Source organism: Symphalangus syndactylus, chromosome 17, assembly GCF_028878055.3.
Source record: "Symphalangus syndactylus isolate Jambi chromosome 17, NHGRI_mSymSyn1-v2.1_pri, whole genome shotgun sequence".
Lineage (NCBI taxonomy): Eukaryota > Metazoa > Chordata > Mammalia > Primates > Hylobatidae > Symphalangus > Symphalangus syndactylus.
Genome location: NC_072439.2, coordinates 32203053 through 32226039, shown reverse-complemented (window position 1 = coordinate 32226039; position 22987 = coordinate 32203053). Strand labels below are relative to the sequence as shown.

The 22987-nt window shown below is 46.6% G+C and overlaps 1 protein-coding gene across 4 annotated transcripts in view; it reads left to right on the top strand.

Annotated features, from left to right (window-relative positions):
• KIF5A (kinesin family member 5A) overlaps positions 1-22987 on the top strand; it is a 38536-nt gene that overhangs the window by 594 nt on the left and 14955 nt on the right. For 3 of the 4 annotated variants that reach the window (XM_055248398.2, XM_055248399.2, XM_063620099.1), the window contains exons 2-13: positions 14726-14813; positions 14907-14980; positions 15395-15499; positions 15750-15798; positions 16208-16263; positions 18415-18502; positions 18786-18910; positions 20272-20376; positions 20565-20713; positions 20844-20992; positions 21289-21464; positions 22628-22696. In XM_055248398.2, the coding sequence (XP_055104373.1) occupies positions 14726-14813; positions 14907-14980; positions 15395-15499; positions 15750-15798; positions 16208-16263; positions 18415-18502; positions 18786-18910; positions 20272-20376; positions 20565-20713; positions 20844-20992; positions 21289-21464; positions 22628-22696 (1233 nt within the window). The remainder of the gene's footprint in view (positions 1-14725; positions 14814-14906; positions 14981-15394; positions 15500-15749; positions 15799-16207; positions 16264-18414; positions 18503-18785; positions 18911-20271; positions 20377-20564; positions 20714-20843; positions 20993-21288; positions 21465-22627; positions 22697-22987) is intronic. The other variant, XM_055248400.2, reaches the window with a different exon arrangement.

Sequence of the window (22987 nt, the reverse complement as noted above, 5' to 3'; positions counted from 1 at the left end):
AGGGGGCTGCTTCCCTACCTTCGGGAGATCCAACTCCCCTTTGCTGCTGTCTGCAGCGTCTCCACCCGTTAGAACCAGTCCCATGTTTTTCTGATGTTTTCCCCTTCTCCACCACCCGCTCCCCAAGAGAAAGCGTATCTTCCCTTTGTTATTGGCTCAGATCTCTACCCCCACCTCCCGGAAGGTAAGGCGGAAGACTTTTGAGTGGACTAGATGGGAGGTGAGCAGTCCAGGGTCTCTGCAGAGTGTGGATGGAAGTGGGCTCTAAGACCAAATCTTCCATCATTCCCTAAAGTAGTTACAGCCTGGATTTGTGTGTGTGTGTTGTGGGGAGTAGGTCTGATGCAGAGTTTACTGGGAAAGAAATCATTGATGCCACACCCAATCTTGAGGGGAGCCTCTGGAATCCTAAGGTCAGGTCTGCCTTTTGGTCCCAGGTACAGTAGAAAGAGGGTTTCAGATTCCCCAACTGACCCCGCTAAAGAAAAATGCCCAAACCCTGAGATCCTAGTAAGTACTTGCTTATTCATCCTTTCTCTTGAGAATCCAATAGAAAGTAGCCATCCAGCTCTACCTCATCATGACAGCCCTACCCAAGGAGGATATTTTAAGGGAACTAATATTTACAGTGGGCCTGTTACTCTATGTATATTATTTAACCCCCAAAACAACATTCGGAAGTAGTATCAATATTTCCATTTTACAGATGCAGAAATTGAGGCCCAAAGAACTTGAATAACTTTCTCAAGGTCATGCTATTGATCCATGGATCTGAACCTAAATCTGTGACTGCAAACCTCCCATCTCTTCCTATCACATTGCCTAGCCAGGTTTCTGTTCTACACCTTTATCTGTAATGGCCCAAAGGGAAATTCTAGGCCTTGCCCACTCCCCCTGAGGTTGGTAGGGACCTCAGGCTGTGTGTAGGGAGAAAAGATCTGGGGTCGAGTTCTGTAGGGCTTGAGGGGTGCTGGGCCAGGAAACAAAAACTAGCTTGAGGAGGGAGGGGCATGTACGAGGGCAGTCAAGGTCAGAGGTGCTTCTTATGTATCTTTATCCACAGTGCTTGGCACAGAGCACCTGGACACAGGCTTGTTAAAGGAATGAAGGAAAGAAGGGGAGGAAGCCTGGGCCTTCTGAGTCAGTGAGAATGGAACTTTGAATAAACATGCTTGAGGGGAGACCTGCTTACCGGTCCCCAAGGGCCCCAGTCTGTCACCACCTTGCACCCTTACCCACACTGTTAACTCAAATGGATGCTTTTGTCTCTCTCTCTCTCTCTCTCTCTCTGTGTGTGTGTGTGTGTGTGTGTGTGTGTGTATGTATTTGCTACATGGAGAAGGCCTCTGTTTCTTTTTGCTTCAGGGACCTCTCTGGCCCTGCAGTCTGTTCAGTCTGGCTGGGCTAAAAACAAAACAAAACAACCACAAAACAACTCCTGGATCAACTCTGGAAGACCCCTCTCAGAGTGCCCTGGACAGCCAGCATTAGTTGTGAGAGTTGGAGCTTAAGATCCCCCTGAGACATAAAGGCTGAGAAACAGGAGGGGGGTGACGATGGGGGGCAAAACTTTTAGGCCCAGTTTCCTTGCTCTGGAAGGTTTTTCCAGTGAGACTAGACCAACTCCTTTAGGCTCTCTGGGCCATCCTGGTATAGTGGGATGGGGCAGGGAGTGATGTTGGTAAGAGGGGTGTGGTGTCCATCTGTTGTTAGCCCAGCTAAACAGGAGAGACACAGTGGGAGGTGGGCAAGGAGGAAAGATGAAAAGAAGCCCAAGGCCTCCTGCCAATTCAGATTCCATCTCAGCTCCACAGCTGGATCTTCCTTGTCTGTTTTGCCTGATATCTGTAGGGCTGTACCTTTGTCTTGCTCGTATCTTCCCTCACCCTAGCCCTCCCTGTCAATCTCTCACTTGAAGATAAATGCTTACGGGGGGCCATTTTGTCTTAGGCAACATCCTTGGAGTTTGCTTTTTCAGACTTAATATTCATTCATCATTTAGGGAATGAGGGCTACAGGAGACATGATTTTTAGGAGACCCTTGAGGGTCCCAACAAGGGAAGGAAACTCCTACTCCTTTTTCTCTTTTCTCCTCTAGCTCTTTTTGGAGCCCACCAGGTCGGGAGCTGGCTTAGGAATTAATGGGGGAGACTGCTTCAGGATGTCTGGGAAGGTGCGGGAAGAGTGAAGGTGGGAGAGATAATCTTTCCCAATGCAGCCCCTACTCCTTCCTGTGACTGCTCTCCCCTTCGCCTCTGCAGCACTGCGGCTAGCGCTGAACTTCAGAGTCCCTTCTGTTCGTGGGCTTTGTTCTGCTTGTTAGAGGGTAGGAGAATAAGCTGGAGAGACAGCTCTGTGTGCCTTTTTTCTCCCCTACTCCTCTGACTTCTTCCAGGAACCTGGGGGATGGGGCTTAGCCAAAGTTAATGGCCTGAGTCATAGTAGAAGGGTGTCTGGGTCACCGTCTATGTGTGGTGCCCATCTTGTTTTGCTTTTGCACACTCAGAATCCAGTGTGACTTTTTCGCCAGACCCATTTAAGTGTCTCTCTGTCTTCCTCTGCCTTGCTCTTTCTCAGCAGTGTCGCAATGCCTGCTGTCTGGGCTGCTGCCTCTGTACCAGATGTGGGAGGGATGACAGTGAAGAGACACATACGTACACACACACACTCTTTCTCTTTCCCCTTCATTCAAGTGTACACAGCTACCTCCCTCAGGTCTCCCAATGGTTAAGTGGGTTCTTAATGCAAGAAACTAGGACCATTGTGTACCTCACTTGGCAAAGCTAGGTTGGGACCTGCAGGGTTATTGGAGCAGAATCAGTATTGTTTGGGGTGGCCTGGGATTTGATATCTGAAGTGGGGAGCAGGACTCTCCTTTGCTTTGGGGGAGTCTCATAAAGAAAAATGGAGACGAGAAGTAACGTTCACTGTGGCCAGTGTCTCTCCAGCATTACCATGGCAACAATCCCCACGGGTGTCACTATGGAAATCAGGCCTGGCACTTGAAGTTCAGTTTATACCAAGTGCTTTACTGAGGGTTGAACAGGTTGGTCATCTTTGGACCCCTGATATTAAACCCCCAGCCCCAATTAGCTTTAGTCAGCACACATGATGGAAAAGTACAGAAAGGTGCTGGGATACACAAATGGAAGAGGGGACACCAGGGAGGCTCAGAGTGTGATTAAAGGAGAACAAAGAACCCTGGACTGTGGGACTCTGAAGAGAGGCCCTTCAGAGAAGGCTATAAGGAGCACTTAGACTGCTGGGGGTGGGAGAGAGATTGGATATCGGGGACATTTCTAAGAGGAGGAGGGACTCTGAACTTATTTCTCATTAACAACTCACAGAGTCTTCGATTACCTGGAGGTAGAGAGGGTGGATAGCAGAATTACATACTTCTGAAAATGGGATTGAGGTTGGAAAAAGGGAGTGATGAAAGGCTTTAGTTCTGTCTGGAAATACTTGGAAAAATGCCCAAATGTGAGGAGGGGGGATATGGAATAGGGGAAGGAAAAGCCTTGATAATGCTCTGACACAGTGTTGGCATTTCAGTTCTTGGATCACTTTGCAGTGTGGGTCTGGAATCAGATTGCTTGAATTTGAAACTGTGCTCTACCATTTCTCAGCCATATGACTGTGGGGAAGCTACCTGACCTCTTTGAGCCTGTTTCGTCATCTATAAAGTGGTAATAATAATAGTATCTATGTCCTAGGATTACTGTGAACATTAAATGGGATAATGCATATAAACTGCTTTGTAACATGGCAGGCACACAGTAAACCCTCAATAAGAGTTAGATATTATCACTATTTTATATGCTATCTCCCCACAAGCTAGCTTTGACAAAATTGGGAAGTGGGTAACACTTTTCCTTTTTACTAATTGTTTCATCCAAACCTCCAGATCCCAAGTATCTTCTTGCTCCCTTCTTTGTCAATATCTATGTTTAGTCAACAAATATTTATCTGGCTGGGTGCGGTGGCTCACGCCTGTAATCCCAGCACTTTGGGAGGCCAAGGTGGGCAGATCACGAGGTCAGGAGATTGAGACCATCCTGGCTAACACAGTGAAACCCCGTCTCTATTAAAAATACAAAAAAATAGGGCCGGGCGCGGTGGCTCACGCTTGTAATCCCAGCACTTTGGGAGGCCGAGGCGGGCGGATCATGAGGTCAGGAGATCGAGACCACGGTGAAACCCCGTCTCTATTAAAAATACAAAAAATTTAGCCGGGCGTGGTGGCGGGCACCTGTAGTCCCAGCTACTTGGAGAGGCTGAGGCAGGAGAATGGCGCGAACCCGGGAGGCGGAGCTTGCAGTGAGCCGAGATTGCGCCACTGCACTCCAGCCTGGGCGACAGAGCGAGACTCCGCTCAAAAAAAAAAAAAAAAAAAATACAAAAAAATTATACGGGCGTGGTGGTGGGCGCCTGTAGTCCCAGCTACTCGGGAGGCTGAGGCAGGAGAATGGCTTGAACCCAGGAGGCGGAGCTTGCAGTGAGCCGAGATTGCCCCACTGCACTCCAGCCTGGGGGAAAGAGCGAGACTCCGTCTCAAAACAAACAAACAAACAAAAAAACCCAAATATTTGTGAAGAGCATCTGTCATAGTCCTCTATATGTTGCTATAAAGGAATACCCCAGGCTGGGTAATTTATAAAGAAAAGAGATATTTGGCTAACAGTTCCGCAGGCTGTACAAGAAGCATGGCACCAGCATCTGCTCTGGTGAGGGCCTCAGGAAGCTTCCAATCATGGTGGGAGGCAAAGAGGGAGCAGGAATCACATGGCGAGAGAGGGAAAAAGAGGGAGAGCAAGAGGTGCCAAGCTCTTTTTAACAGCCAGCTCTCACATGAACTCATAGAGCGAGAACTTACTCATTACCATGGGGAAGGCACCAAGCCACTCATCAGGGATTTACCTCCTTGAGTCAAGCACTTCCCACCATGCCCCACCTCCAACAATGGGGATCAAATGTCAACATGAGATTTGGAGGGGACAAACATCCAAACTACATCAGCATCCTATAAGCCAGGGACTGTGTTTGGTGTTGGGGATTTAAAGGGAATCCCTGCCTTCAAGAAAATCTGGATCAAGGTTGTGATCCACAGCCCATGGAGTGGCCTGGGCAGAGGCAGGGGAGAGGAACATCAGATATGGCTTTTGCTAACTAACTATATACTCCCCCAGATTCAGATAAGAAACCTCCCAGAACATACTACAGTCTGATTCAGAGTAATTGTGTGTTATGAGAGCTATAAATAATGGTGGTGCTTCCCATGTCTACGGGCAGGAAAAGTGGAAGATCACTGGTCTAGTTATTTTCATGAAAAGATCACTATTCTCTGGGCACACTGCCCATGGGTTAGCCCTGCTGTACAAGGAGCAGTAATTAAAAAAAAATCAGGCAAAATTAATTCATCCTGAGTATAATCAATAGAAAATTAAAAGAAATGTACAAAACTTAGCTGGGCATGGTGGCAGCTGCCTGTATTCCCAGCTACTCGGGAGGCTGGTGCAGGAGAATTGCTTGAACCTGGGAGGCGGAGGTTGCAGCGAGCCGAGATCTTGCCACTGCACTCCAGCCTGGGCAACAGAGCAAGACTCTGTCTCAAAAATAAATAAATAAATAAATAAATAAATAAATAAATAAATAAATAAAAATTAAGAAAAGAAATTGGCTGGGCACAGTGGCTCACACCTGTAATCTCAGCACTTTGGGAGACAGAGGCGGGCGGATAACGAGGTCAGGAGTTCGACACCAGCATGGCCAACATGGTGAAACCCTGTCTGTACCGAAAATACAAAAATTAGCCGGATGCGTTGGCAGGCGCCTGTAATCCCAGCTACTTGGAAGGCTGAGGCAGGAGAATCGCTTGAACCTGGGAGGCAAAGGTTGCAGTGAGCCAAGATCATGCTGCTGCACTCTAGCCTGGGCGAAAGAGTGAAACTCCATCTCAAAAAAAAAAGAAAGAAAAAAAAGAAAAAAGAAATTTACATTTTAAAAGGAATAAAAAAACTTAAAGAAATAAAGAGCTAGGCTTGGAATTTTAGAGCCCAGCCGAGAATAGAGAAGTAGGTAGCAGGCCTTCCCAGAACTCCTGAAATCATATCTCATGTCACATGGCTTTCCCTGCTCAGGAGATTACTAAACGCACCAATTTTTAGCTCTTGGTTATCTTTTTTTTTTTTTTTTTTTTGAGACGGAGTCTTGCTCTGTCACCCAGGCTGGAGTGCAGTGGTGCAATCTCGGCTCATTGCAAACTCCGCCTTCCAGGTTCACGCCATTCTCCTGCCTCAGCCTCCCGAGCAGCTGGGACTACAGGTGCCTGCCACCATGCCCGGCTAATTTTTTGTATTTTTAGTGGAGACGGGGTTTCACCGTGTTAGCCAGGATGGTCTCGATCTCCTGACCTCATGATCTGCCCGCCTCAGCCTCCCAAAGTGCTGGGATTACAGGTGTGAGCCACTGCGCCCAGCCCGCTGTTGGGTATCTTTTAGACTCACAGATCTGAGAACCTCCTGCTTCTTCCCTCTCTGCTCTTTTCTTTCTTCCCAGCCTAGACTGATGTAAAGGGGTTCCTGATGAAAAGGGGCTATAATTGGCTTCAGCATTTGGAGAGCGCTCTCCATTTTAATGCGTCTGTGGAGCCTTCTAGAATCCTGTAACTGGGAATGTTTTGAGGGAGTGTGTGTGGGGGCTGGGGTGGGGTGGTTGGTGCGTTGGTGCCCATGTGTTTGTGGGGGGAGGGGAGGGGCAAGGTTGGCTTGAGATTACATTTAATCCCCTTTGGCTGGGTGCCTGGCTTCATGAAGCATGGATAGAGATTGTTGGTGGGAAAGAGATGAGAAAGCCAGTCTCATCTTTTCACATTTTTCTGCCTGTTTTATATTCTGGCTGCACTGGCAGCTGATTAAATGATGCCCACCCAGATTAAGGGTGGATCTGCCTTTCCCAGTCCACTGATTCATATGTTAATACCCTTTGGCAACACCCTCACAGACACACCCAGGATCAATACTTTGCATCATTCAGTCCAATCAAGTTGACACTCAGTATTAACTATCACAATTCCACCCCTCGTCAACTTGAACCCATACACATCTCCTGAGATCATACAAATCTTCAAATAAGGACAATAATAAGGTCATAATTACACCTAATATAATACAACTATCCTTCGTACAACCAGAAATGCACCAATCCCCAACCCAAATGCTATTATATAAAGTTAACAATACTTAAATGCTGATATGAAGTCAATAAATCTTATGTCACATAATAAAGGAAAAAGGAAATTAAAAAAAAAAGATGAGAGGCATTGGCTTGAGATAGGCATATTTTGCTTGTTTCTGTTTCTTGGCCACTGGGTGGGAGAAACATTGAGGTAGATTACAATTCAAGAATTAATTACAATTCAAAATTAAGGTAGATTTTTCTTTAATAATATTAAAAATAATGTAATTACAACACTAATACATTTTAATTGTTAACAAAGTTAAAGACAAAGGAAAGGACACAGAAGAAGCTAAAAATCACCCAATATCTTACCACCCCAAAAAGGCACTGTTATTAATAATAATTTGATGTATTTTTCCAGTGTTTTTTCTGCATATATACATATGTTAATTTTAATAAGATTATATCATAAACTATGTATTGTTTTGTAACCTTTTTTCTCAAACAATATTATTACTATTTTGCCATTGTTAAATATTTTTACATAACTTTATTATTTTACAATTTTTTTGTTTTTTTTTTGAGATAGAGTCACGTGCTGTCACTCAGGCTGGAGTGTGCAGTGGTGTAATCTCGGCTCACTGCAACCTCCGCCTCCTGGGTTCAAGCAATCCTCCCACCTCAGCATCCTGAGTAGCTAGGATTATAGGCATGTACCACCATGCCTGGCTATATTTTACAATTTTCAATTTAACTTTCGAGTGTGTTACCTGCACATGTGACAAAATGCAAAGGATATGAAAAGGTTTATATTGTTTCCTTCTCCTTCTCACCCCTCTTTTCCAGCCACACAGTTCCCCTTTCAGAAGACAACTTCTTGTGGATCTTTCCAAAAACCTACTATACATTTATAAGCAAATACTTATATACCTGCATACCTTTTTTTACACAAATGGTAGCGTATTATACATCCATTCTGCACCTTTAAAAACAAAAACAGCCTGGGTGTGGTGGCTCATGCCTGTAATCTAAGCACTTTGAGGCCGAGGCGGGAGGATCACTTGAGGTCAGGAGTTCGAGACCAGCCTGGCCAACATGGTGAAACCCCATCTCTACTAAAAATACAAAAATTCCAGCTGGGCGCAGTGGTTCACACCTGTAATCCCAGCACTTTGGGAGGCCGAGGCAGGCGGATCATGAGGTCAGGAGATGGAGACCATCCTGGCCAACATGGTGAAACCTCGTCTCTACTAAAAATACAAAAATTAGGCCAGGTGCTGTGGCTTACGCCTGTAATCTCAGCATTGGGAGGCCAAGGCGGGTGGATCACCTGAGGTCAGGAGTTCGAGACCAGCCTGGCCAACATGGCGAAACCCCATCTCTACTAAAAATACAGAAATTAGCCGGGTGTGGTGGCAGACACCTGTAATCCCAGCTACTCTGGAGGCTGAGGCAGGAGAACTGCTTGAGCCCGGGAGGCAGAAGTTGCAGTGAGCTGAGATGAAGCCACTGCACTCCAGCTTGGGCGACAGAGCAAGACTCTTGTCTCAAAAAACAAAAAGCAAAATAAACAAACAAAAAACCCAAAACAAAACACTGAGTCTTGGAGACCCTTCCTTATCAGCACATAAAGATTTATCTCATTCTTTTTTGGTTTTGTTTTGTTTTGTTTTTCAAGACAGGGTCTCACTCTGTTGCTCAGGCTGGAGTGCAGTGGTGCAATCATGGCTCACTGCAACCTCCACCTTCGAGGCTCAGGCCATCCTGCCTCAGCCTGCTGAGTAGCTGAGACCACAAGGCCCATGCCACCATGCCTGGCTATTTTTTTTTTAATTTTTGTACAGACAGGGTCTCCCTATGTTGCCCCGGCTGGTCTCCAACTCCCGGCCTCAAGGATCCTCCAGCCTTGACCTTCCAAAGGGCTCGGATTACACTGCACGTGAGCTGTCTTATTAAACTGTATAATTTGTTGTAGGGATAGGCCATTATTTAACCAGGCCTCTGTTGGTGGACATTAAGGGTTGTTCTAATCATCTGCTATTACAAACAGTTGAATGACCTTGTATAAATATTTTTTGCATATGTGCAGTATGTCTACAGGATAAATTTTCCGAAGTGGAGGTCATAAAGCATATGCATTTAAAAATGTGAGGCTATTTCCAAATTGCCTTTCATAGAGTTGGCTCCAATTTCTATGTACCCTGAGCAATATGTGTGAATATCTGTTTACTCACATTCTCACCAGTGTAATGCGTTGTCTTTTATTTTGGCCACTTTCATAGGTAAAAATGGTGTTTCATAGTTTTAATATGCATTTTGCTTATTAACAGTGAGGTCAAGCATTAATTAATGTTTAAGAGCCACTATAACATCATTTTATGATGTTATAATTTATGATAGTGATATAATTTACATACAGTGTACGGATCTTAGGCAAACAGCTTGATGAATTTTATAACATATGTAGACACCCATGTAACCACTACACAGATCAAGATCTAGAACATTTCTGTCACTCCTGAAAGTTCCTTCATATTCTCTTCCTGTAAATACCACTTGTATGTTGTTACCACAATAGCAGGTAGCTGCTGTTTTGACTTCTAGCACTACAGATAAGTTCTGTCCATTCTTGAACTTCGTATGAAGGCAGTAATACAGTATGTGCTCTTTTGTGTTTGGATTCTTTCAACATGTTTTTGAGATATATTGACGTTCTATTTATTAATGTTCTATTATGATATTTTTATTTATTTATTTATTTTTCAGACAGAGTCTCACTTTGTTGCTCAGGCTGGAGTGCGGTGGCGCAATCTCGGCTCACTGCAACCTCTGCCTCCTGGGTTCAAGCGATTCTTGTGCCTCAGCCTCCCAAGTAGCTGAGATTAGCGGCATGCACCACTATGCCCAGCTAATTTTTGTATTTTTAGTAAAGACAGGGTTTCACCACGTTGGCCAGGCTAGTCTCGAACTCCTGACCTCAAGTAATCTGCCCGCGTTGGCCTCCCAAAGTGCTGAGATTACAGGCATGAGCCACCATGCCTAGCCAGTTATGGCATTATTTTAAATAACAGTGAGGAATAAAATATATGTATATGCTATAATTTAATCCACTCCTTAGGTTAACCAGTCTCCTAAATGTTACTCCTTTAAGTCATCTTCAATTTCTCATTATTATAAGCAATGAGATGATAAACACCCTTGTAGCGAAATCTTGATTTCCATGATATCAATTCTTAGAAGTAGAATTTCTAGCTCAATGGATATGTAAAATTTAAGGCTTTTGATTATGCATTTTTGAATTGTTATATGGATGTACTCTCCAACCAGAAAATAATGAAAGTTCTCATTTTTTTGAACCCACATCTACACTAGGTATTACAGTGCAAATTTTGTTTTCCAGTTTGAGAGGTGAAAAGAGATTTTACCATTTCAGTTTCTTTTCTTGGAAAATGTTGAACATCTTCATGATTACCGAACATTTATATTTCTTATTCTGTTGCTTGTTTGTAGTTCTTGTTCACCTTTTTCTGTTTAGTTTTTGTCTTTTTGTTACTAATTTATGAGAGTTTTTAAGGCGGGACATGGTGGCTCACGCTTGCAATCCTAGCACTTTGGGAGGCTGAGGTGGGTGGATTGCTTGAGCCCAGGAGTTTGAGACCAGCCCAGGCAACATGGTGAGACTCTGCCTCTACAAAAAATAAACAAAATTAGGCAGATATAGTGGTATGTGCCTGTGGTCCCAGCTACTTTGGAGGATTGCTTTGGCCCGGGAGGTTGCAGCTACAGTGAGCTATGATTTCGCCACTGTACTCCAGCCTGCATGACAGATGAGACCCTGACTCAAGAAAAAGAAAAGAAAAGAAAATAGAGAGATTTTTTGATTATTTGTTTGTTTGTTTGTTTGTTTGATGCAGGGTCTCTCTCTGTCACCCAGGCTGGAGTGCAGTGGCCCGATCTTGGCTCACTGCAACCTCTGCCTTTTGAGCTCAGGTAATTCTCCCACCTCAGCCTCCTGAGTAGCTGGAATTACAGGTGTGCACCACCACACCCAGTTAATTTTTGTATTTTTTGTAGAGATGGGGTTTCACCATGTTGCCCAGGCTGGTCTTAAACTCCTGACCTCAAGTGATCCGCCTGCCTCAGCCTCCCAAAGTGCTGGGATTACAGGCAAGAGTCACTGTGCCCAGCCCAGCAGGTGTTTTGTAAAAGGAAATCTTAGCACTGGAATCCTGGTACAGACTATGAACAGTATGGACATTTAAATATTTAATAGAATTGTCCTCCAGGAAGGTTCTATCAGTTGGTACTTTACAGAGAGCACTTTTCTAACTTCTTTTCCTTTGTGGATTCTGTTTCTTGGGCTTCAGAGGCTTTCACCACAGAGAGACTAGATAAATATTTTAGGTAGGATTTTTTTCTATAAGCCAGATTTAATTGTTTTAATATTAAAAAACATTTATTACTTTTATACAAAGAAATATAAAGAAGAAAAGAATACACAATTATCTCTTCTTTGCCATTAAAACTTTTTTAAATATAATGCTTGTACATAGTTTAAAAATGTAGGTCGGGCGCGGTGGCTCAAGCCTGTAATCCCAGCACTTTGGGAGGCCGAGGCGGGTGGATCACGAGGTCAGGAGATCGAGACCATCCTGGCTAACACGATGAAACCCCGTCTCTACTAAAAATACAAAAAAAATTAGCCGGGCGTGTTGGTGGGCGCCTGTAGTCCCAGCTACTCGGGAGGCTGAGGCAGGAGAATGGCGTGAACCCGGGAGGCGGAGCTTGCAGTGAGCCGAGATGCGCCACTGCACTCCAGCCTGGGGGACAGAGCAAGACTCCGTCTCAAAAAAAAAAAAAAAAAATGTAAACCATGCAGGATACAAAATGAAAAATAAAAGCCTTTCTCTCAGTTTCTCTCCTCAAGGTAACCTCTGTTAACACTTTTGTATAATTCCTAATAGAAAAAAAAATTCTGGGCCGGGCGCGGTGGCTCAAGCCTGTAATCCCAGCACTTTGGGAGGCCGAGGCGGGTGGATCACGAGGTCAGGAGATCGAGACCATCCTGGCTAACATGGTGAAACCCCGTCTCTACTAAAAAATACAAAAAAATTAGCCGGGCCTGTTGGCGGGCGCCTGTGGTCCCAGCTACTCGGGAGGCTGAGGCAGGAGAATGGCGTGAACCCAGGAGGTGGAGGTTGCGGTGAGCCGAGATTGCGCCACCGCACTCCATCCTGGGGGACAGAGAAAGACTCCGTCTCAAAAAAAAAAAAAAAAAAAAAAAAAAAAAAAAAAAAAAAAAAAAAAAAAGAAAAAAAAATTCTGTATATATTCATGCAATGTTATTGCTATACCTAGAGCCACATCTCCAGCTCTAGCCAAGGTTTACAGCTTTCCTTAATTAGTTAAAATGTATCTCCCGAACTCTGCAAACTCTGGCGTCTGTAGATCTTGAGGTTTACATTTCGATTGGATAAAGATGGACTCTGTAGTAAAACAATTTGACAAGTCAGTCACCTATGATAGTGTTCTAGCATTGTCTCATTTACTCTTCCCAGAGATTTACCTCTAATGTGATTAGCCATCAAATATATTCATTGGTTAGCTCCCTAAGTTGTATTTTGTATCTTTATCATTCTTTTTTTTTTTTTTTTTTTTTTTTGAGACGGAGTCTCGCTCTATCACCCAGGCTGGAGTGCAGTGGCGCGATCTTGGCTCACTGCAAGCTCCGCCTCCCAGGTTCACGCCATTCTCCTGCCTCAGCCTCTCCGAGTAGCTGGGACTACAGGCGCCCGCCACCACGCCCGACTAATTTTTTGTATTTTTAGTAGGGACGGGGTTTCACCATGGTCTTGATCTCCTGACCTCGTGATCCGCCTGCCTCGGCCTCCCAAAGTGCTGGGATTACAAGCGTGAGCCACCGCGCCCGGCCATCTTTATCATTCTTATCAGCACACGTGATTTACAACATATTCCTGAATTAAACAAGGATTTGTAGGTCTGAATGATTTGCTTCACAGTTGTTTTTTTTTTTTTTTTTTTTGAGATGAAGTCTTGCTCTTGTCCCCCAGGCTGGAGTGCAATGGCACAATCTTGGCTCACTGCAACCTCCGCCTCCTGGATTCAAGCGATTCTCCTGCCTCAGCCTCCTGCGTAGCTGGGATTACAGGTGCCTGCCACCATGCCAGGCTAATTTTTGTAATTTTAGTAGAGATAGGGTTTCACCATATTGGCCAGGCTGGTCTCGAACTCCTGACCTCAGGTGATCCGCCTGCCTTGGCCTCCTAAAGTGCTGGGATTACAGGCTTGAGCCACCACGCCCGGCCTACAGTTTTTTAATTAAAGCTTGTTCTGTTCTTAAAGGGAGACCTACATATCTGATTTCATATATTCCTTTCACAAAGAGAGAGAGCTTGCGTTGATGTTTCCACAGAGGCTGTCAGTGTAGACTGAATTTCATTTACATGCTAGGGAACATGCTATACATATATGTCACTAAGTTTGCATCTTTCACTTAGTACATCTGAAAATCTTTCCATATCAGGGTACATGGATCTGTTGAGGAAGATATTTCTAGCTTGAGATACTTTTTAGTGTTAATGAATTGTTCACCTGTGGCCCTATTGTCTTTTTTCATCTGGTTTCCCAGGGAGGAGTTTGGGGTTGTGGAGTGCTCAATCATCACACCACAACTAAGATCCCCTAACACAATCTCACTGTGCGACACTCCTCTACCACACAGACACAACTCCTGGCGTCAGTACCTTTAGTTTCTCTTATTCTCCCACATTTCTTTTCTTTTCTTCTTTTTTTTTTTTTTTTTTTTGAGATGGAGTCTCGCTGTGTCGCCAGGCTGGAGTGCAGTGGCACAATCTCTGCTCACTGCAACCTCTGCCTCCCGGGTTCAAGTGATTCTCCTGTCTCTGCCTCCCGAGTAACTGGGACTACAGGCACGTGCCACCACACCTGGCTAATATTTGTATTTTTAGTAGAGACGGGGTTTCACCATATTGGCCAGGCTGGTCTTGAACTCCTAACCTCGTGATCCACCCGCCTCAGCCTCTTAAAATGCTGGGATTACAGGTGTGAGCCACCATGCCTGGCCATTCTCCCACCTTTCTGTTCGTTAAGGGCATTGAAGAAAAGGGTGCCTTTCGGCCGGGCGCAGTGGCTCACGCTTGTAATCCCATTACTTTGGGAGGCCGAGGCGGGCGGATCACGAGGTCAGGAGAGCAAGACCGCGGTGAAACCTCGTCTCTACTAAAAAATACAAAAAAAAACTTAGCCGGGCGTGGTGGCGGGCGCCTGTAGTCCCAGCTACTCGGAGAGGCTGAGGCAGGAGAATGGCGTGAACCTGGGAGGTGGAGCTTGCAGTGAGCCGAGATTGCGCCACTGCACTCCAGCCTGGGCGACAGAGCGAGACTCCGTCTCAAAAAAAAAAAAAAAAAAAGAAAAGGGTGCCTTTCTCAGCGGCTGGAAGGAGGTTGTGGTATTTCTTTTCCCTCACATCCTGCCTGTTGATGTCTGATATCTTTTATTTTCATTCCAGGGGAAGCCATATGTTTTTGACCGTGTATTCCCCCCAAACACGACTCAGGAGCAAGTTTATCATGCATGTGCCATGCAGATTGTCAAAGGTAATAGATTTCTTTGTAGAATGTCTTTTCTTAGCACCCCATTTCCTACCCGACCTATCTCCACCAGTACTCTTTCTCTACTGTCTCTTCCAGATGTCCTTGCTGGCTACAATGGCACCATTTTTGCTTATGGACAGACATCCTCAGGGAAAACACATACCATGGAGGTGAGGGTTCTGGCTCTGGTGGTTAAGGGGCTAGGAGTGTTAATGGAAGATCAGGGAATCTCAGTGGGGGAAGATCTAGGAATCAAGGATTGCCTGGTCAAGAGGCAGATAGATGGGTACAGAGGATGAACTGAAGGGCAATATTAGGGGAAGTTTAATGGAATCCCTTCAACCCACTGCAATGGATCATCCTTTCCACTACTCCAGTCTTCTTTTGATCTGGAAAAGCAATGGAAGTCCAAAGGGCTACTCAATTATCTTCTTGCTCCTCTAAAAGGCAGACATGGTGGTGACCATCTCCTAACTTAGGGTGTTCTTCTTATTGACTCTTGCTTTGGTGTTCACCTGCATACATCTGAGTTGTCTCATTCTCCCTGAGCCCCAGCTTCACTCTCAAATACCTTCACTCGCCAGGGAAAGCTGCACGACCCTCAGCTGATGGGAATCATTCCTCGAATTGCCCGAGACATCTTCAACCACATCTACTCCATGGATGAGAACCTCGAGTTCCACATCAAGGTGACCAGGGCACGACAGCTGGGCATTCAGATGGGGACTGGGAGGGGAAGATCTAAAATAAACCCACTGAAGAGCCTGGGCTCCCCAACTTGACTCCCTTTCCGGTTACCACAGTTCTTTGTCAAGATGTTCTCTTCTGTTCTTTTCCTCCCACCACCACTGTTTGAGCAGGTCACATTAGTATGGGATTCGTGAACTAGATTTAAGATAGGCCCTCTTTACTTCACACTCCTTCTTTCTTCTTAACCAGGTTTCTTACTTTGAAATTTACCTGGACAAAATTCGTGACCTTCTAGATGGTGAGTGTTTTGTCCCATTGGGTGAGGGTGTGTGAGGAGGGTGGAGAAAAGAGAGCTCACATTGCATTTGGAATTAGGTATCAACTGACAAGAGATGCAGAGGGCACACAGCACCCAAGTCCTTTGGCTCCATTCACCAGAATTTCCAAAAACTGAGAAGGTCAGGAGATGAGCTTAGCAGCCAAGGACTACATATAAACAATTCGAGAGGATCTGGGGCTGGGGAGCAGGAGCCCTGAGGAGGAGAAGGAGGAGGAACTGAGCCTTCAGCTCGTGCAGGGAGTTTAGGCTTCACAGGGAGAGTCTTCCTTTAGCACAGAGAAGAAAATCACCATCTGAGCCGACTGCAAGGTGCAGGTGGGGGTGGCGGAAGTACTAGTCTTGCTTACCCTGCATTCTTTTGATTCAGTGACCAAGACAAATCTGTCTGTGCACGAGGACAAGAACCGGGTGCCATTTGTCAAGGTGAGAGTGGGTGTGGGGCACCTATGTGGGGCCAGTGTATTGAGAGTATGGGTCGGGGAGGAGCATAGGTCAGTGACTCTGAAGTTGGAGGGTGGATATCCTGGAGGAATGAGATGTGCCTAGGGGCCAGGGAGAGTCTAGGGGATCAGAAAAGATACTGTCTTGGCTGGGCATGGTGGCTCACACCTGTAATTCCAGCACTTTGGGAGGCTGAGGTGGGTGGATCACTTGAGGCCGGGAGTTCAAGACCAGCCTGGCCAATATAGAGAAACCCCATTTCTACTAAAAATACAAAAAATTAACTGGGCGTGGTGGTGCATGCCTGTAATCCCAGCTACTTGGGACACTGAGGCAGGAGAATCTCTTGAACCTGGGAGGCAGAGGTTGCGGTGAGCAGAGATCACGCCACTGCACTCCAGCCTGGGCAACAGAGTGAGAACCTGTCTTTAAAAAAAAAGAAGAAAAGAAAAGACACTGTCTTGAAAGGTCATTGGTCAGTGTGCATGCAATTTAATTTGCAAATCAAAGTTTACTGGAAGACATGCCTGGGGGCCGTGGCTCATGCCTGTAATCCCAACACTTTAGAAGGCTGAGGTGGGAGGATCACTTGAGGAGTTCAAGATCAGCCTGGCCAACATAGCAAGACCCTGTCTCTCTTATTTAATTTTTTTTTTTTTTGGAGACAGAGTCTCACTCTGTTGCCCAGGCTGGAGTGCAGTGGCTCGATCTAGGGTCACTGCAACCTCCCCGTCCCGGGTTCAAACGATTCTCCTGCGTCAGGCTCCTGAGTAGCTGGGACTACAGGCACGTGCCACGACGCCTGGCTAATTTTAGTATTTTTAGTAGAGACAGGGTTTCACCATGGTGGCCAGGCTGGTCCTTAACTCCTGACCTCAGGTGATCCACCTGCCTCAGCTTCCCAAAGTGCTGGGATTACAGGCAAGAGCCACTGTGCCCAGTCTCTTGTTTAAAAAAAAAAAAAAAATTAGTCAGGCATGGCGGCACACACCTATAGTTCCAGCTACTCAGGAGGCTGAGGTGGGAGGATTGCTTGAGCTCAGGAGTTTGAGGTTGCAGTGAGCCATGATAGCGCCACTGCTCTCCAGCCTGGGTAGCAGAGAGACACTGTTTTTTTTGTTTTTTTGAGACAGATTCTCGCTGTGTCACCCAGGCTGGAGTGCAATGGCATGATCTTGGCTCACTGCAACCTCCGCCTCCTGGGTTCAAGTGATTCTCCTGCCTCAGACTCCCAAGCAGCTGAGATTATAGATGCCTGCCACCACGCCCAGCTAATTTTTGTATTTTTAGTAGAGATGGGGTTTCACCATGTTAGCCAGGCTGGTCTCGAACTCCTGACCTCAGGTGATCCGCCCACCTCAGCCTCCCAGTGTGCTGGCATTACAGGCATAAGCCACTGCACCTGGCTGCGATACTTTTTTTTTTTTTTTTTGAGACAGAGTTTCTGTCTTGTTGCCCAGGCTGGGGCACAATGGCACCCGATCTTGGCTCACTGCAACCTCAGCCTCCCAGGTTCAAGTGATTCTCCTGCCTCAGCTTCCTGAGTAGCTGGAATTGCAGGCATGTGCCACCACGTCTGGCTAATTTTGTATTTTTAGTGGAGATGGGATTTCACCATGTTGGCCAGGCTGGTCACGAACTCCTGACCTCAGGTGATCCACCTGCCTTGGCCTCCCAAACCAAAGTGCTGGGATTACAGGCGTGAGCCACCGTGCCCACCGCTGTTTCAAAAAAGTAGTAAATACATAAGATAAAAATAAATACCAAGCAGGCGCGGTGGCTCACGCCTGTAATCCCAGCACTTTGGGAGGCCAAAGCAGGCGGATCACGAGGTCAGGACTTTGAGACCAGCATGACCAACATGGTGAAACCCTGTCTCTACTAAAAATACAAAAATTAGCTGGATGTGGTGGCTCATGCCTGTAATCCCAGCTACTCGGGAGGCTGAGGCAGGAGAATCGCTTGAACCTGGGAGGTGGAGGTTGCAGTGAGCTGAGATCTTGACACTGCACTCCAGCCTGGGCAACAGAGCGAGACTCCATCTCAAAAGAAAATAATAATAATAAAAATAAATAAATAAATACAAACTTAAAAAACAAAGCTTATGGGTCACTGTCCATTTGTCCCCCACAGGGTTGTACTGAACGCTTTGTATCCAGCCCGGAGGAGATTCTGGATGTGATTGATGAAGGGAAATCAAATCGTCATGTGGCTGTCACCAGTGAGTGAGGATACAAGGGGATCTCTCGAGTCTGAGGATCCACCTGTGTTCTGTGTCCTCTGGGGTGGAGGGACTCAAAAGTGAGCAAGGAAACACTGTGCCCCCCAGAGGAGGAGGACCCCTTGTCTGTGGGACCCTGCTGCCTGGGAGATGTGGCAGCAGGGCTAGTCCTGGTGAGGCACCTTCTCTCTGGGTGGGCGGGGCTGGGGTCAGTGGAAGCCGGGGGCTGAGGACCTCAGTTCTGCAGGGTGGGGCAGGTCCTGTTTCTCCCTTGCTTGTGCAGACATGAATGAACACAGCTCTCGGAGCCATAGCATCTTCCTCATCAACATCAAGCAGGAGAACATGGAAACGGAGCAGAAGCTCAGTGGGAAGCTGTATCTGGTGGACCTGGCAGGGAGTGAGAAGGTAGGGGGTCCTGTGGTCCTGTGGATATGGGGTGGGTGGAAGCCTTGGCTCTTTTTTTTTTTTTTTTTTTTTTTTGAGACAGAGTCTCACTCTGTCGCCCGGGCTGGCTTGCAGTGGCACAATCTCTGTTCACTGCAACCTCCACTTCCTGGGTTCAAGTGATTCTCCTGCCTCAGCCTCCCAAGTAGCTGAGATTACAGGTGCCCACCACGACGCCTGGTAATTTTTTATATTTTTAGTAGAGACGGGATTTCACCATGTTGGCCAGGCTGGTTCTTGGCTCTTTGTTTTTTTTTTTTTGAGATGGATTCTTGCTCTGTCACCCAGGCTGGAGTGCAGTGGCATGCTCTCAGCTCACTGCAACCCCCGCCTCCCAGATTCAAGCGATTCTCCTGCCTCAGCCTCCCTAGTAGCTGGGATTACAGGCTCCCGCCACCAAGCCCAGCTAATTTTTGTATTTTTAGTAGAGACGGGGTTTCACCATGTTGGCCAGGCTGCTCTTGAACTCATGACCTCGAGATCCACCTGCCTCAGCCTCCCAAAGTGCTGGGACTACAGGCATGAGCCACTGTGCCCGGCCGGCTCTTTTTTAACTAAAAAATGATTTGTATTGGGATATAATTGACATACCATAAAGTTCATCATTTTAAAGTGCAATTCAGTTGTTTGTAGTACGTTCCCAAGGTTGTGCAACCATTACGCTGTCCAATTCTAGAACACTGTCATCTTCCATTCACAGTCACTCTCCAATGTCCCCTAGCCCCATCCCCTGTCAACTTCTAATCTACTTTCTGTCTCTATGGATTTGCCTATCCTGAACATTTCACATAAATGGAATCATATGGCTGGGCACGGTGGCTCACGCCTGTAATCCCAGCACTTTGAGAGGCTGAGGCGGGTGGATCACCTGAGGTCAGGAGTTCGAGACCAGCCTGGCCAACATAGAGAAACCCTATCTCTACAAAAAATGCAAAATTAGCCGGGCGTGGTGGCACATGCCTGTAATCCCAGCTACTCCGGAGGCTGAGGCAGGATAACTGCTTGAACCTGGGAGGCGGAGGTTGTGGTGAGCCAAGATCGCACCATTGCACACTCCAGCCTGGGCAACAAAAGCGAAACTCCATCTCAAAAAAAAAAGGAATCATGTAATATGTGGCAGGGGTTAGGGGCAATGTGGTGTTTGACAAGACAGTTTAGGGGAACAGAGGAAGGGCCCTCCCCAGTCCCAGCCAAGCATCTCTTTTACTCCATCTTCTTCCCTGTTCCTTCCTTTCTCCGTGGACTGAGCCCTGGAACGAGGAGGTGACAGCCCTCTCCATGTGCAGCTGCTCGTACACACTCATCTCTTACTGCCCTGGTAGGTCAGCAAGACTGGAGCAGAGGGAGCCGTGCTGGACGAGGCAAAGAATATCAACAAGTCACTGTCAGCTCTGGGCAATGTGATCTCCGCACTGGCTGAGGGCACTGTGAGTGATCCTCAGGTCCCCTCACCCCTCAAGCCCCACCCCATCTCCTCCCCCACCTGTTAATGCCACCATATCATCATGCCCCAATTCATGGGTTGCTTGATCCCCAGGTGGCACCACTATCCTTTCTGATTCCCTATTGAATTTTATTTGTTTATTTCTGATTCATGGTCTCCTTCCTCCCCCAGAAAAGCTATGTTCCGTATCGTGACAGCAAAATGACAAGGATTCTTCAGGACTCTCTCGGGGGAAACTGCCGGACAACTATGTTCATCTGTTGCTCACCGTCCAGTTATAATGATGCAGAGACCAAGTCCACCCTGATGTTTGGGCAGCGGTCAGTGGCAGGGTCCCCAGAGGGATCCCTGGTACCCAGCTTCCCATCCCAGCCTCTGCAGCTCTCTCTCCTCAGGGTCACCCAAGTCTAATGTCGGTCTCATGTCTTTGTTCCTTTTCTCCTCACCCAGGGCAAAGACCATTAAGAACACTGCCTCAGTAAATCTGGAGTTGACTGCTGAGCAGTGGAAGAAGAAATATGAGAAGGAGAAGGAGAAGACAAAGGCCCAGAAGGAGACGATCGCGAAGCTGGAGGCTGAGCTGAGCCGGTGGCGCAATGGTTAGAGAGGGATAGGTGGGAGTGAGGGGCAGTGGGAGGACGAGGAGGAGGTTTGGGAGCCAACTCTGTTTGGGTGATGTTTCTGGCCAGGCCAGAAGAGGGGCTGTGTTTCTGGACAGGTGCAGTAGAGCAGTCATGGGGGAAGGGAGGGGCCGGACTACCTACCTCCCAGACTCCCAAAAGGTAGAAAGGTCCACCTGGCAAGAGAGTTCAAGGGGCATGGTAAGTGAGAAGGAAGAACTCGTGGATGCAGCTTCTTCTTCTCCCATCTCTCACCTTGTCCTGCCCCTTTTCAGGAGAGAATGTGCCTGAGACGGAGCGCCTGGCTGGGGAGGAGGCAGCCCTGGGAGCTGAGCTCTGTGAGGAGACCCCTGTGAATGACAACTCATCCATTGTGGTGCGCATCGCGCCCGAGGAGCGGCAGAAATACGAGGAGGAGATCCGCCGTCTCTATAAGCAGCTTGACGACAAGGTGAGGGCGGCCAGGCAGGGCACTGAGGCACGCCAGGTGGGATGAGAGGTAGAGGATTAAAGAAAATCACTTATATTGCCTCTTTCTGGTTTTAAAAGGGATAAATGCTCATGCTTGAAATGTGGAAAAATCAATATAAATGTATAGAAGAACATTAAAATCATCCACTATTCAGAGATAACACTTAATATTTTGCTTTTCTCTGTGCATATACCATGCAATTGAGTTATACTGTATATGTAATTTTTTTTTTTTTTTTGAGACAGGGTCTTGCTGTGTCGCCCAGGCTAGAGTGCAGTGGCACGATTGTGGTTCACTGCAACCTCTGCCTCTCAGGTTCAAGTGATTCTCCTACCTCAGCCTCCAGAGTAGGTGGGATTACAGGCGCACACCACCACACCTGGCTAATTTTTGTATTTTCAGTAGAAACGGGCTTTCACCATGTTGGCTAGGCTGACCTCCAGTGATCCGCCCGCCTCGGCCCCCCGAAGTGCTTGGATTACAGGTGTGAGCCACCGTGCCCAGCCTGTATATGTAATTATACATCTGATTTTTTTCATTCGGCATTATATTATGCACAATTTCCTACTTCATTAATAATTCTTCATAAAAGTATTTTTATTTTCATTTATTATTATTATTTTGCTTTGAGAGAAAGAGTCTTGCCTTGTTACTCAGGCTGAAGTGCAGTGGTGCAGTAATAGCTCACTGTAGCCTCAAACTCCTGGGCTCGAGGGATCCCCCCCAACCTCAGCCTCCGAAGCAGCTGGGACTATACAGGTGCACACCACCATGCCCAGCTAATTTTTTTTTTTTTTTTTTTGGTAGAGTTGGAGTCTCACTTTGTTGGCCAGGCTGGTCTCAAACTCCTGGCCTCAAGCGATCCTCCTGCCTTGGCCTTTCAGTGAGCTGGGATTAAAGGCATGCACCACCAGGCTAGCTAATATTTTAAATTTTTTGTAGAGACAGGGTCTCACTATGTTGCCCAGGCTGGCCTTGAACTCCTGGCCTCAACCGATCTTCCTGTAGGATATGGTGTTTCTAACTCAAAGTTTATACTATCTGGATTTTTATCAGGATCCTGCCTCTACCCCCAAACTTCTTACGTCCAAACTGGAAGGAGTAGCTTCCCTTTACCTGTCTTTCCCTGTTGCCTCCAACAGGATGATGAAATCAACCAGCAAAGCCAACTCATAGAGAAGCTCAAGCAGCAAATGCTGGACCAGGAAGAGGTAACAGGAGGGAGGGCAGGACATGAGAGGAAAGGGGTTCTGTTCATCACTGGAAGGCATGGAATAGACCTTTTTAAAATCAGATGGAAGAAGGGGCTTTCTGCTTGGGGATTAATCACTCCCACAAACAGCAGAAGTCTGGGAACCTCACTGGGGCTTTTCTTCACTTCTTTTTTCTTTCTTTCTTTTTTTTTTTTTTTTTAGCGATGGAGTCTCAATTTGTTACCTAGGCTGGAATGCAGTGGTGCAATCTCAGCTCACTGCAGCCTCGATCTTCCAGGGTCAAGCAGT